The following is a 14,812-nucleotide window of genomic DNA, read 5'->3' as shown; positions in this document are numbered from 1 at the left end:
GGCGCAGACAAAGCCGGGGGCTGCACCCCGCGGGGTGCGGGCTCTGCCTTCGCCCCGCTCCGCCCGGCGCAGGTTCTGAGGGACGATCCGCGGGCTGAAATGACTAAGCACGAACTCGCCAGCCGCTCCCCGCCGAGAGGCTGCTCGCTCCGCACCCGCGCACGGCGAAGCGGGGGGGACGCACCTGCCCGCCCCAAGCCGCGCCAGCGCCGACTCCTCCGCAGGGGCCGCCGCTCCTCCGCGAGGGTTCCGCCGCCGCGGCCGCAGCCCAGCGCCGCCCCGCTCCGCGCCGCCCCGCAGCCGCGCACCCCGCGGAGCCACCGCCTCCCGCCGCCGGGGCGGGCCGGGGGCTGCCGTCAGCCGGCGGCTGACGCAGGTCTCTTCCTCCCGGGGATGAAGACCCCGGCGGGCAGCGCGGAGCCACCGTGCCCGGCGCCGCTCGGGGCGGCCGGGGACTCTCCGCGCCCGCGGTAGGGAGGTGCTGCCCCCCCGGTGCGGGAGTGCGCAGCGCCGAGCACCCCGGAGGAGCCCCCCGGAGGCCCCGGCATGGAGCGTCCGCTCAACCTCAGCTGCTTCGCTGATACGATGCCGGACGCCGGCAACCAGAGTGGGTCCACCAGCCTGGATGGTGGCCGGGTGCATCTCTCTGTCTTCAGCGTGCTGGTCCTCACCCTGTTGGCCATGCTGGTGGTGGCCACGTTCCTCTGGAACGGGCTGGTCTTGGCCACCATCCTCCGGGTGCGCACTTTCCACCGGGTGCCCCACAACCTGGTGGCCTCTATGGCCATCTCCGACGTGATGGTGGCAGCCCTTGTCATGCCCCTCAGCTTGGTGCATGAGTTGTCCGGGCGGCGGTGGCAGCTGGGCCGGTTGCTGTGCCAGGTGTGGATCTCCTTCGACGTGCTGTGCTGCACCGCCAGCATCTGGAATGTCACGGCCATTGCCCTAGACCGCTACTGGTCCATCACCCGCCACCTGGAGTACACACTCCGCACCAGGCGCCGCATTTCCAACATCATGATCGCTCTTACCTGGGCACTCTCCGCCTTCATCTCTTTGGCCCCACTGCTCTTTGGCTGGGGAGAGACTTACTCAGAGGACAGTGAGGAGTGTCAAGTCAGCCAGGAGCCTTCCTACACCATCTTCTCCACCTTTGGCGCCTTCTATCTGCCCCTCTGCGTGGTGCTCTTTGTGTATTGGAAGATCTACAAGGCCGCCAAGTTTCGCATTGGATCTCGGAAGAGCAACTCCATCACCCCCATTACACCAGAAGCCCTGGAGGTAGGTCAACTCAGTTGTATTTCACTCTACTCAACTGCAGGTCACAGCCAAGCCCTTGCAGCAGTGAGGGAAACTTAGAGCTAAAGCATGCGAGCAAGCAGCATCACGCCAAAGCCCTGTGAATCCTTGAGGCTGTCAAGGGAAAGCTGACAGCAAAGCTTGCAAGCCCACTCTTTTGACTCCTTCTGAGTCCCAGGCTGTGAGCACACAAGGTGTAGCTACAGCAACTTTGGGCCAGGTTGCGAGCCTGAGCTCCAGGTGGGCGTGTGGTGACTCACAGATGTCCCCCCATGGAATGCTGACTCAGTGCTTGTGAGCATGAGTAAGGGGTCACTGTTTCTCCCTTGTGGGGGTGCGAATGGTTGGGATCCCACCTCTGCTGTGGACCATAACCTGGCAAGCAGCTGTGCCTTTGGTTGTGGTTTTACCCACACAGAAGACACACGTGCAGAGTGTCCTTGTAAATCTTTTCTAGTTGTGGCTGCATCGTGTCAGTTCATCCCAGGCACGGTGACTGTGCACTGAAAAGACTTCTTGGGGGGGAGGAAGGAAATGTGTGCTCATTTTCTTGCCTTTCCTACCAAGGACTCTCAAACTCAGTGAGTTCAGAGAAAGCAAGGATGCTTTTGTGCACGGCATGTGGGTGTGTGCCCGTTCTACTGATCTGATTGTAAATGGGGAAATAATCTCATTGCAATGCTGTGTGAGCAATTCCCTGTGCTCATACAACTCTCTTTAGTTTGTAGCTTCACTTTAAAAATAGTCCCTGTTACCCAGGAGAGGGTCATACAACCACTTTCTCCTCCGTTAGAGCGTGACGTAGATGGCCCGTGTTTCCCCATGAGCTCTGGCCATCACTTGCGTGGTTTGGTTGTGCCCCTGCTGTGTGAGATCAGCTGACTGAGGCACATATGGTGCCATTTGTGTTTGTGTTTGGCAGGTAAAAGAAGCTGCCCAGCAGCCACAGATGGTCTTCACTGTCCGTCACGCCACTGTTACGTTCCAAACGGACGGAGACACGTGGAGAGAGCAGAAGGAAAAGAAAGCTGCCCTCATGGTCGGCATCCTTATCGGGGTCTTCGTGCTCTGCTGGATCCCCTTCTTCATCACAGAGCTCATCAACCCCCTCTGCTCATGTGACATCCCACCCATTTGGAAGAGTATTTTTCTATGGCTAGGCTATTCAAATTCCTTTTTTAATCCACTCATCTACACTGCTTTCAATAAAAACTACAACAATGCCTTCAGGAACCTATTCTTTAGACAGCACTGAGCAGAAAAAGCTTTCCTGCTGCCCCAGGAAGCTGATTTCAACTTTCGATGAATCCTACCAAACTCTTGAGGAAGTTTAAAGCCACAGATACTGAAGTGATGCTAAAGACACATCCCCATGTGTTGTACGTCCCAGCAACAGTGCTGGTTCCTACTCAGACTCTCCACCCCAGCCTCTAAGTCAGTCGCTATTTCTCCTGCAAACAGCATGGAAGGGTTTCTCTGGCCAGCAGCAGAAGGTTGTTCCTCCAGTGCCCCACTGCCTTCCTCCCGCTGTCCTAGTGACGTTCTGTTTGGTGGCAGTAACAGTGCAGAGGAGTCTTCTGGCAACGAGTCATATCTGAAACTCTGGTTTGTCCACTGCCAGTCTCTCACAGCATTAATCAGCTTTGTCCCGTGTGCAAAGCTGGGACCCTTTAATGTCAGGGGGTTGTGTGATTATATATGAAACTAGATATTTTATGGCTTGGTTCAAAAGGTTGTTTGTCTTGTCTTTCACTGATAGAGATTAAGTGTTTGTATTTGCAGAACAGTAAGGGTTAAGAGCAGACTGCAAGTACAAAACCTTTTCTCACATGCTCTATCAATAACAAATTTGCTATTGGATTCTGTGTAGCAATTATTTTAAAACCATATTTATTGTGAAAGCTTAATGCATGGTGTACCCTGGAATGAGAGAGAATGCATGGAAGCCCCACCTTTCTTGTTCTCTGGCTGCCACATGTGAGCATCTGCCTCAGACCTTCACTTTCAGAAATACCAGCTGTAAATGTTAATCTTTGTGTCTGTGTTTCCCATTCTAAACCATAAATGTGTTTGGAGCAGCTGTGAGGCAGGTTTCCTGTGGTTGCAGGGGATGCAAGGAGCACATTTCAGTTGGCCTGTCAATGAGGGTCTGTGTTCTACCATTTCTGAGCACGATTCAGGTCTTCTTGAAACCAAAACAAAGACTCCACTTCATTTTTGTGAGCACTGGATTCCAGGCAAAAGGCAGTTAGTGACAAGTAATGTTTCATTTTGAAAGTGTGACCAAACCATAGATGTCCTCTCTTGTAAGGACCAGATTTCAATATTTCTTCTTTTGCCTACCCCTTCTTCGCTCCCTCCCCCCTAAAGCTCCAGTCCTGCCTGGTCATTATTCCTCTCTTGCCTCCTTGTCTTTCCATGTTGCCAACTTAATCATAGTAGTTGGCATTTCACTCCTAGAATTAAAATTATGCACTTTATGCTCCTCTGCTGGAAGACTGACAGCCCTTCAGATAAGGAAGAGCATTAGTTTTAACTGTCAGCTCTTATGGGGCAGCCACTGAAATCAGACCAGAACTGAAATGGTGGAGGAAAAGACAAGATTGGAATCAGAACAACATGATTTCATGTCAGATATCTGAAGAAGAAGAGATAAAAGGGAAAAATGTCAATAAATCATGGGAAAGGTCCCTGGGGGTGGGTAGAATTAGTTCCTATCCTTAGCAGATCACAGGACATCAGATGTTAAAATTGTCACTGGTCCTTTAAACCAGTCAAAAATCCTGGTAGAGTTGGTAAAAAAAGTCCCTTTTCATATCTCAGGACAGGTGAAAATGGAAGCAGAGTTCAAGGTGCTATCAAGTGTTGAAGCTCTTTCAGGACCAGTTAGACAAACATCCATCAGGACTGACATAGATGTAGCTAATCCCACCTTGCAGTAAGAGGGGAAATAGGACATCCTTCGAGATCTTTTTCAGCACTATTTTATAAAAGTCTCTTAGAAAGATCAGGTAAAATCTTGCCCTCACTGAAAGAAACAGACAAATTCTCAGTGAGCTCAAGCGAATCGGAATTTTATCTAGCATGTCCTGTCTTGTAAAAGCATAGTTTTAATGTTAACTAATTAAAGGAGAAGATGAGCGGGATGGGAGCAATCTTCTAACTCCCCTGAAAGAGTCTCTGATCTGCGCTAACCATGGACCAATCTCTCTACACCTAGTGAAGTGCATTTTCTGTCTTTGCTACATATTTTGAAGTATTATTAGCGACACCTCTGGTGTATCAAAATAGAGCCACTTTTTTTTACTGAGGATATAAAGGTTGCTTTGCTTTCTCTGGACAGTCTGTCACCAGTGCAGTGTTTTTCTTTTGGGGAACTTACTCCTTTTGCTGCCTCAAGGGTTGTTTTGCCGAAATGAATTGGAAAAAAGTGCTTCCTTGCCCAAACCAGATCTTCAGCTAAGCTTGGTGGTGCCTGAAAGTAGGACACTACTTGTTAGGCCACCACAGCAGCACTTTAAACACCGAAGTGTGGATTAACCAAGAAGTTGGACTTCAGTTCACCATTTTAGCACATAAAATCATGTCTACACAACCCCATTTCAGTCCTGGCTGTGTCCATCCCCATTTTTATTTTCTCTTTGATGAATATTGCAGGTTCCCTACCTGTGTTGTGTGGGATCCTTGCACAGGCTGTGGAATCAATTGCAAATGCAGATTAGTCTCCCATGTAAGCAGACAAAAATTAAACTGAAATCGAAGGGGAAGATCCCCACTTTTGCTGCAGCTCTTTGCTGGGATGAAGCTCCCTTTCATTACACCCTGCATTTGTCCATGTTGTGCCTTAAATGGTAACAGGGAGATAGGAGAGGAATTTAAAACAATACTACATAATTCTAATTTGTCTGTAGTCATGGATAGTCCACCATCCTGGTGTAAATTACATCCATGCTTATTTGACAACACACATCTCATACAATGCAGACTGATCTGCAAATAACAGCTTCCAGTTTTTTGTAAGTTTTGTTCCTTGAATCTCGACATAATTAACAATTATGTTATGGACCAATTCCTACAGCTCTTACTTGAGACTTTAGACCACTGGCTTTTCTTCTAAATGCCATTCTGACAACGTAATATGACCACACAGGAAAAATATCAGTATTCTGGAGACTGCGCTGAAGAATCATATTGAAACATGTTGCAATGGTCCAGGCACACTGAAGGGGCACAAAGAAATTTGACTTCTGATCCTGGCTCCGAGGCTTTTTACAAACCTCTCAGTATTCAAACACAGATGCTGAGTGGGCTCCCAGGGACACAAATCAGGTTTGAAGAGATACACAGCCCCAGCTTCAAAGGATGTATCTTGTACCTTCTTGTTCCCATTTATAAAAGAGAGCCAGTGGTGTGAAGAGATCTGCCTCACTGAGGCTTTGTGAGGATTAATTAATAAATGTTTATCATGTAATAGGAAGGTGGAACACTCTGGTTTGAATGCTGAGCAGCGTTATAAATTTGGCTTGTGTTTAATTCCTCAGAAGAACATCATTACCCATTATTATTGAGTTTCCCATGCAATTTAATGGCTACATAATACTTCCAGAAAAGATTTAACTAACCCTTCTTCCACTTACAATTAATTTATTTTCCTCTTGATGCTCTGACAGCTCGGTGAACATCTGTATGGGAGCTCAATAGCCGGGGCAGCGATGGCGTGTGCTGAATGCTGTCTGCTGAATGTCTCCTCGCAACGCTGAGTACGTACTGTCAAGGTTCAAGGAGCAGCAGCTCTCCAGGCAGCCTGCTGCCGTGTTTATTTTTTAGGGAGAAGAAAAGGTCACAAAAGAATGCCCTTGCATTACATGACAGGTTGGCTGACCACCTGTCTCCTCCACCCCCGTCCCTCTGACCTTTCTTCTCACTGCAGGTGATGCCATCCTGTACAGCCAGAGGTGGGACAGAGGTTGGCTTCACCCCCCGGTTCATTCGCCTGGGCTTGTCCTAAAAATCACGGCTGATAGACATGGCCTTTAAACTGGCAGTGGCAGCCAAAAGTGGGAGTTTCCTGTAAGTTGCAGGCAGTTAAGGAAATTTCACCTGACAAAGGTAATTAATGACTATTAGTTCCAGTGATTGCTGCGGTGACAACTGACAAAGTGTCAGAGTGATTTTTGCAATGTAGTCATTTGAGCTGATTTGTTCATGAGGGCTTGTTGCCATTTTACTTTTGGATCCCTTATTTTACCTCCATTGGCACAGCAGCAAACTGGGACACCAGCAAAGTCATGGTAAACATGATATGGGCATCATTAATCTGGGAACAGTGGGGTTAAACATCCATGGCAAAATCTGCATCCCCAGTGCGATAGAGCCCCGACTAAACATCACAGAATTTCCAGCATATTCATCAAATTTAAGAGGTGACCAAAGAGCCCTTTAAATCACTCTTATTTTCAGTAACAGTGAAGTGCTGAGGAAGTTGCAGGAGACTGGAAGAGAGCTAAAGTTTTGTCAGTATTTTAAAAGGGCAAATTGGGAGACTGAAGTATTTATAAGGCTAATACTGTTACTGATTTACAGCTTGAAATTGATCCTTGGCAAAAATGTGGAACAGCTGATAGAGGACTCAATGAATAAAAAATTACAGGAAATAAATATAATTAAAATAAATCACATTGATGTCTTTCTTTGATTGCAGTGTGTGGCTCATTGCTGATGGTGATATAAAGTATTCACTCCTCAGTAATGAATCTGACTTGACAACACTCAACGCTTCCATGAAAAAGTGAAGGAGAAATCAATAGGAAGTTCAAACTGTCCAATATTTGCTAATGACTTATGGACTGGAAAAGGTGTAAATACAGAAAACTGAGTCACTTGTACAGAGAAGTGAGGATGCAAACTGGCCGGGGGTATTTTAGCCCAGTTTGGGGAAGCAGCTTGCACCCAGGGGCTGGGACCCTCTGGGCAGTGGGGAGGCACAGCCGCCTCAGGACCTGAACGCACAGAACTATTCAGCATTTTGGGAACAAGCAGAGTTATTTCTTACCTGTGCATGGGCTGTGTCCATTCATGGGTTTTAAGCTGGTCACTGGAGGGTAGGCTATCATTTCAGTTCCTCGTCTTTTCACCATTCCCCACCTCCACACCGCTGCCGGGCAGTCAGCCTCCGCATTGCAATTCACTCGACCGTGTAATCTCCCATGTTGGCCAAGCCACATACTTTCCCTAATCATCCTAAAAAGCAAGGCAGATGGGTCCTTTATCTGGATCCCCCAGTGCATTGCTGTTGTTCCTCTAACCGTTTCAGGGTTGGGAACAACATCTGCAATGCTGAACACTGTCTGCCTGCTCGGTGGTTGGGACCAAGCAGGGTTGGGAGCAGCTCCGGGGGTTGGTCCATGGGGTAGGCACTGCCCCACCACAACTCTTTGACAGCGACTAGGATGGGGAAGGAAGAAACAGAAGCTATAATCTCACCTTGGATTTCCACTGGAGCCATTCTCGACTGTCAAGGTTTGATTGCAGGGTGACAATAAACCGTGGCAGATGCTTTGTTAACCCTCTCTCCCCCTCCCAGTCCCTTCAGCACCCCTCTCCCCTCTTCCCACTAAGGAAAGGCGATAGGAGGACAAAGAAAAAGCAAAGAGAGAGAGAGCTGGAAAAAGTTAAAAATGTTTTACTAATGCTAATAACAAAATAGAGAAAATAATACAAAATATACAAAACCAATCTTGAAAGTCCCCAAATCGGAATTGCTCCGGCAGCTGTAGAGCTGGCACCCAGAAGTCCTGGGTTGGACTCTGCAGCAGACCGGAACTGGATTGGAGGATGCAAAGTCTGTTGCTAGGCCTCAGTTGGCAGGGACTGCAAGGAGGGTCTTCTCCTAACATCAGCCATAGTTGAAGAAGACAAAAAGGGACAAGATCCTCATGATCTCCCACTTTTATATGAAGTATCACGTGAATGGGATGGTTGGTCAGTTTTAGTCACCTGTTTGGTTCGCTTCTCCTTGCCCCTCTCACTTATGGGACATACATCTTTATCAGCAACCTTGCATTCCATTGCTGTGTCTAACAAAACATATATCTTGGTTTAGAAAAGTGCATTTACTAAGAAGACTTCAGCTGAAAGTAAAATTCACTAAAAGAGAAACTTGTCTTGTTTTTAACAAAACCAGGACATTGACAAACCGATCCATAATCCTGCTTCTAGCTGCCCTCCTTGCTTCTGGTGAGATTAAATTCAGATAGACTGCCCCTACGGTGGCTCTGGTCATCTCTGAAGGAATGCAAAAGAGAGAGAAAAAATTTTCCTGATGCCCTCATTGAAGGGAAAAAAAATCCCCAGCCCACCTGCTTCTCTGGGCACAGGAACATTTGGCGCGTGGTTTGGACATCCACCTTGCCCAGGTCAATCCCCTTCCCACTGCTGGCTGCAAAGAGGAAATCCCTGTACCATTTAAAACTATCTGCTGCTGGCCAGATCCACAAGTTTGTGCTAGCATTGGCTTGAAATATCGCATTTTCAATCAGTTCAGGGCTGTGACCTAAGGTCAGTGCTTCTTCCTTGTGCCTTTCCATCACTAAATTGAGGTTTGCATTGGCCCCACCACACTTGCCTGCTAGTACAGAGGAGGAGAACTTTTCAAAATTAGCATCCTTACCTGTCAGGAAAACCCTCTTCTTTCCTGGATCAAGGTGCCAAACCAATAGCTGAGGCGCCAAAAAATCCATGGATCTGCTTCCTCTTGCCTGAGCTACGATGGCTCAATGTTTGAGTCACCTGGCTCTCCATGAGACACCTGGTTGGGAAGTCCTATAGCTTAAGCCATGCCTGGCCTGGCTCATTTTGCTAAGGTCCATCATGTGTCCCACTTTTCTACCACTCTCCTGTTATGCTGTGTTGGAGGTCTGGACATCAGGACGCCGTTCACATGTTGGTCAGGGTGCTGCCTCTGCAACATCTCCTTGGCTGGACCAAATAGGGTTGTTTCCAACCCAGAAGAGCCTGTGGTGCATAGGCCGTGGTGAAAATTAGTGCAATCACCTTGCAGTCCCCTTGTACATCTGCTAACAGCCTTATATCCTGCCCCACAGGTTGCCTGTGCTTCTGCTAGGCAGACTTTATAGGGGAAAAGCAGACCTGATGATCACATAGTTTTGCATTTTAGATGGAGACCTGTTCTCAAGGAGGGGGGAGAAATAATTTTCATGCAATGCCAAACTCTGCTCTTTCGGCAGGCACCAGAGCATATGGAGCCTCTCACACAATTGCCTGGGAGTTGCAGGTCTGTGATGGTTTTTTTCTCTCCTCAGCTGCTCACCTGGTGCCAAAGTTTCCAGGTGCATTAAGGCAAGATGCCCCTGCCGCGCGTCTTGGACCTTCCGCCCGCACATCAAGGCGTCAGGGTGAATATTAAACAGACAGGAGGAGTACAGCAGATGCGAAGTGCAAGTACACTTGCTGGCACAAGGGGTTACTCAATATCTGGAAATTGAACGGAAAAAGAAACTGCAAGCCCACAGTGTTAAGCAATTAAGCTTTTCTGAGGCTTTGTAAAAGGAGGCGTGTAGATGGTGAGGTGAGGTGATGCGGCACTCAGCCACGCTCCTCTGCTTCCCGCAGTTTTGCAGCACACACGTCAGCCTTACTGGGGATTTCAGAGCACAGTACCCTGACTAAAGCCCTAGGGCTACTTTATAAGCTGCTAGCAGTTGCCAACCAAAATGAGTGTCAGGGCTGTTTCTTATTAAAATGAGCACTTCAGGCACCTGGAGAATATTTGAAGTAGCATAAACCCTTTAAATTCCTTCCGAAACCCCAGGAGTAGCCAGCGTTTGTATGCACAACACAGCAAATAACTTTCAAACGAAACCTGTTTGACAGCAGATCTGTTGCTGCTCCTCAGATCAGCTTCTCCACCACTTTTATTCACATGTGTCTCCAAGACAGCACATACCCACCTGCCACGTGTGCACTACAGCATCTTCCCCACGTGACTGCTGAGTCGTTAGCACTCCAGTGTATCTGGGGTACTGTGTTCAGTTCTGGGCTCCCCAGTTTAAAAAGGACAAGAAATTACTGCAGGGAGTTCAGCAGAGAGCTACAAAAACAATGAAGGGCCTAGAGCATCTTTCTGATGGGGAAAGACTGAGAGAGCTGGGTCTGTTCAGCCTGGAAAAGAGAAGCTGAGAGGGGATCTTATCAATGCTGATGAATATCTCAAGGATGAGTGTCAAGACGATGGACCAGACTCTTTTCAGTGGTGCCCATCAACAGGATGAGCGGCAATGGGCACAGACTGAAGCACAGAAGGTTCCATCTGAATATGAGGAGAAACTTCTTTACCTGGAGGTGCCAGAGCCCTGGAACAGGCTGCCCAGATTGACTCTGGAGTCTCCTTCTCTGAAGACATTAATGTCTGGACACGTTCCTGTGCAATCTGCTCTGGTGAACCTGCTTTAACAGGTGGGTTGGACTAGATGATCTCCAGAGGTCCTTTCAACCCCAAACATCCTGTGATTCTGTGATTGTCCCACATGGAGATATTCCCTAGTTTCCCCAGCTTTAGGTGCAAGGCAACACCTCAGGCCATGCAGACTCCTGTTCCCGGGTGGCCCGGCCTCTGTGGTACACTGTATAATTCATCTGGCTGTGGAGCAGCTGGGCTGCTTTTCACCTTCATCCCTCCAGCCAGCAACCCCAGCTGAGCAGTGGATCCCACCCCACATCACTTCTTCTGGCTCCCTTCTTGCTCTTGGAGTTGCTCAGAGGAGATCTCTGGTGGCTTGGTGGAGCCTGGTTCCTTATGTACTGCCATGGTGGTGCTCTTGGAGTCAGGGCTACTCCACCACTCAGTGGCTCATAATAAAGATAATCACTTCATAAATTGAATGACCCATGCCTCAGATCAAATGGGGTAATAAAAAGCTGGTGGGTTGTACTGGTATTGCCCTAGAATGCCTGTTTGCAGTGTACTCTAAGCACTTCAAAACCATAAAGGAGGCACAATCCTCACAGAGGGGGCTTTTTTTCAGGAAAGGGAATTGTCCTAGCCTCAGCCTCTCCAACACTATTAATATTAATAGGAGAGACTTTTGTGTCTTTTAGGACACCCTTTCTTATAGAGGGGCTTGCACGCACCCTGTGCAATGCAGCCGGACCCCAATCCATCACAAGCACCCACATCAGTGCCATCAAGAAGACAAAGAGCATCAGGCTAGACATGAGGAAGAAATTTTTCACAATGCAGGTGGTAAAATACTGGCCCAGGTTGCCCAGAGAGGTGGTGGATGCCCCATCCCTGGAGACATCCCAGGCCAGGCTGGATGGGGCTCTGAGCAACCTGATCTGGTGAAGATGTCCCTGCTCATGGCAGGAGTTGGACTGGATGAGCTTTGGAGGTCCCTTCCAACCCAAACTATTCCATGATTCTATGATTCTGTAAGAGCATTGTGTTTTTACCTCAGCTCATACATGACGATGTGGACCTGCACAGAGCCTGGAGCCTGCCAGAAAGAAAAGAGGTGGCTCTGGAGAGGGGCAGAAGGGTAAGGTGAGGGCAGTGGGCTCCCTGCAGGCTCCCTGGCTTGGCTCTGTCTGCAGGAGCTGGAGCTGCAGGCGACAGACAACACGCTCTGCCTGGCTCCACCGCCGCCGATTTTGGCAGCAGGCAGACAGCAAGATGACTCTGCTAGCTTGCAGGGAAGGAGATGTGAGGTCAAAAGCACCATCTGGCCTCGCTCACCTTCCTGCTCCTCTGTGGCGAGATAAGAGTCTGTTTGGCAAGACGTGAGGTCAAGGGCTGAGTGTGCTCTGATCGGCTCAAGGGTGGCAGCACAGGGCAGAAAAAGACTGATTATTTTTCGTTTCCTTCTGCCAGCTGACATGCAGGGGGGGAAAAAGGAGCAATAACCCTTTTTATTGTTCCCAGATGTGGTCTTGAGAGATGGCAAGATGCTCAGACTTTTTTTTTTTTTTTTTTTTTTAATTTGAATGGTAATGAAGCACCTAAATAACCCAGAGAAACCAAACCTTAGCACAGACAGTGGAAGGAAAGGAAAAGTGCACTCTCTGCCGCTGAGCAAGTATCCTCCAGCTTTGCAAGATGTCTCGATACTGTGCAGAATGAGCAGCGTGTACATGTTGTTCAGCACTTGGATGCTCAGCTTTGTACAGCCCTTTGTAAGTGGAAAACATCTTTTGTGCTTTCCCTCTACAGCTGTTATAATAGCCCTCTGAACCAGATCAAATCCACCATTCTCCTTTCCCTTCCAGTGCTCTGAATTTTGAGATGCTTCAGGGTATTCAGAGTACTTTTCTGGACTCCTTTACCCAGCTTTACGCCATGTAACATTTCTATTCCAGGCAAAGGCAAAGCCACCCAACCAGGCTCTTGCAGCTGGAGTGCCAAGTGATGCACATTGCTCAGAGCCAGGGGTTTCGGGGTGTCTGTGCCATATCAAGGAAGAGGCAGCTCTGATTTAACTCAAGCCTCACTGCCCCAGGTTCTACATAAACATCCCATAGCACTGAGTAGGCAAGAAACCTGGGATTACCCAGATTGTAGGGCGATACACTTTCTGAAGAACAGTTGATTTGTTTTATGGTGCCGGGATGCGACTTTCTTATGCACAAATGTCCTTAGAAGACTTGAAAGAGATGGGCGAGTACAGGAGCCTCTTTCGTCGCTTACAGAGCAGCATAGGAGATGTGTGAACACACACACACACATCAGCTTCCCAGATTCATTGCTCTGAGTGCTCCCACCAAGCAAACAGCACTGCATACCTAAATATACCCAGGAAAATATGTTCTCCTTGGGCACAATGATCAGCCCACATGCACTGGAAAATGTCAACGCAGATGCATAATTTTCCTATAAAACATGCACACACACATGAACACACTTGTTTTTCACACCGCATCAACCATTTTAGCTGTTTTTTTGTTATTTTGCTCTTGAGTAGAAAGACTGTGCAAATGCATGAAGGACAAAAATCTCTCTCAGCAAAAACTTAATTACTAAACCCTCCCTCTGATCAAGGATAAAAGGAAAGGCAAATTAAAGGTAAACTGATTTTCACCAAGGAAAATTCTGTTAGCTTGTTGGATTTTTCTATTGCATCAATTGTATGTGATTTGAGGAGATAAAACATGTCTAGAACTCTTTCTGGAGGAGATTAGTAGATGTTTTAGAAATCACTCTGATTGCTCAGGATTGAGTGCTATGTTATTAATCATTATGCATGAAGGGCTGATGTTACAGACATAGACAGAGTTCACAAAATCAAAGAATCACAGGCCGGTTGAGGTTGGCAAGGGTTTGGAGATCATCTGGTCCAACCCCCCTCCTCTAGCAGGGCCACTTAGGGTCTGTTGCCCAGGACCATGTCCAGGTGGCCATTGAGTATCTTTGAGGATGGAGGCTCCCCAAGCAGCCTGGGCAACCTGTGGCAGTGCTCGGGTATCCTCACAACAGAAAAGCGTTTCCTGATGTTCAGAGGGAACATTCTGTGTTTCAGTTTGTGGCTGTTGCCCTTGTCCTGTCACAGGGCACCACTGGAAATCTGTCCTCTCTGCACCCTTCCCTTTAGTATTTACATCTAAAGCTCCCTCAGCATTCTCTTCTCTGGGCTGAACAGTCCCAGCTCTTTCAGCCTTTCCTTGCAGGAGAGATGCTCCAACACCGTCATCATCCTGTGGCCCTCCCTTGGACTCTCTCCAGTATGTCTGTGTCTCTCTTGTACTGCGGAGCTCAGAACTGGACACAGCACTCCAGGAATGGCCTCACCAGTGCTGAATAGAGGGGAAGGATCATCTCCCTCAACCTGCCGGCAACGCTTTTCCTAATGTAGCGCAGGACAGCGTATGCCTTCTTTGCTGCAAGGGCACATTGCTGTCTCAAGTTAAACCTGGTGTCCACCAGGACCCCAGGTCCTTCTTCACCAATGCATTTTCTAGATGGGTGTCCCCCTAGCATATATTCGTGCACAGAATTGTTCCTCCCCAGGTGCAGGTCTTTGCACTTCTTATTGAACTTCAGGTTTCTGTTGGCCCATTTCTCCAGCCAGTTGAGGTCCCTCTAGATGGCAGCATGACCCTCTGGTGTATCAGTCACTCCTCTCAGTTTGGTGTTATCTGCAAACTTGCTGAGGGTACATTCTGCCCCATCATCTAGATCATTAATGAAGATGTTAAACAGGGATGGACCTACTATTGACCCATGGGGTACACTGCTAGTCACTGGCCTCCAATTAGACATTTCATCACTGATCACTGTCCTCTGGGCCTGCACATTCAGCCAGTTTGCAATCCAACTCACCATCAGCTCATCCAGTCCATGCATCAACAGCTTCTCAGTGAGGATCTTATGGAAGATGGTGGCAAAGACCTCACTGAAGTCCAGGTAGACAGTACAGTTGATGAACATGGTCAGCACTAAATGGTATTTTCTGGAGCATCTTGATGCCTAACTTCTCATTCAAAAGAAGTGAGATGTAGATTA

The 14,812-nt window shown here is 48.2% G+C and overlaps 1 protein-coding gene across 1 annotated transcript; it reads left to right on the top strand.

The window, feature by feature from the left end:
* Positions 1-546: 546 nt before the first annotated feature.
* HTR5A (5-hydroxytryptamine receptor 5A) lies at positions 547-2,554 on the top strand (the record flags this gene model as incomplete). Its single annotated transcript, XM_082046446.1, has 2 exons — positions 547-1,281; positions 2,222-2,554. 2 exons carry the CDS (start codon positions 547-549, stop codon positions 2,552-2,554), a joined length of 1,068 nt encoding a protein of 355 aa, XP_081902572.1.
* Positions 2,555-14,812: the final 12,258 nt, after the last annotated feature.

This window comes from Streptopelia decaocto (assembly GCF_964273445.1).
Source record: "Streptopelia decaocto genome assembly, chromosome: 2".
Lineage (NCBI taxonomy): Eukaryota > Metazoa > Chordata > Aves > Columbiformes > Columbidae > Streptopelia > Streptopelia decaocto.
Note: the sequence above shows the minus strand (reverse complement) of the source record. Positions and strands in the feature narration are given on the sequence as shown.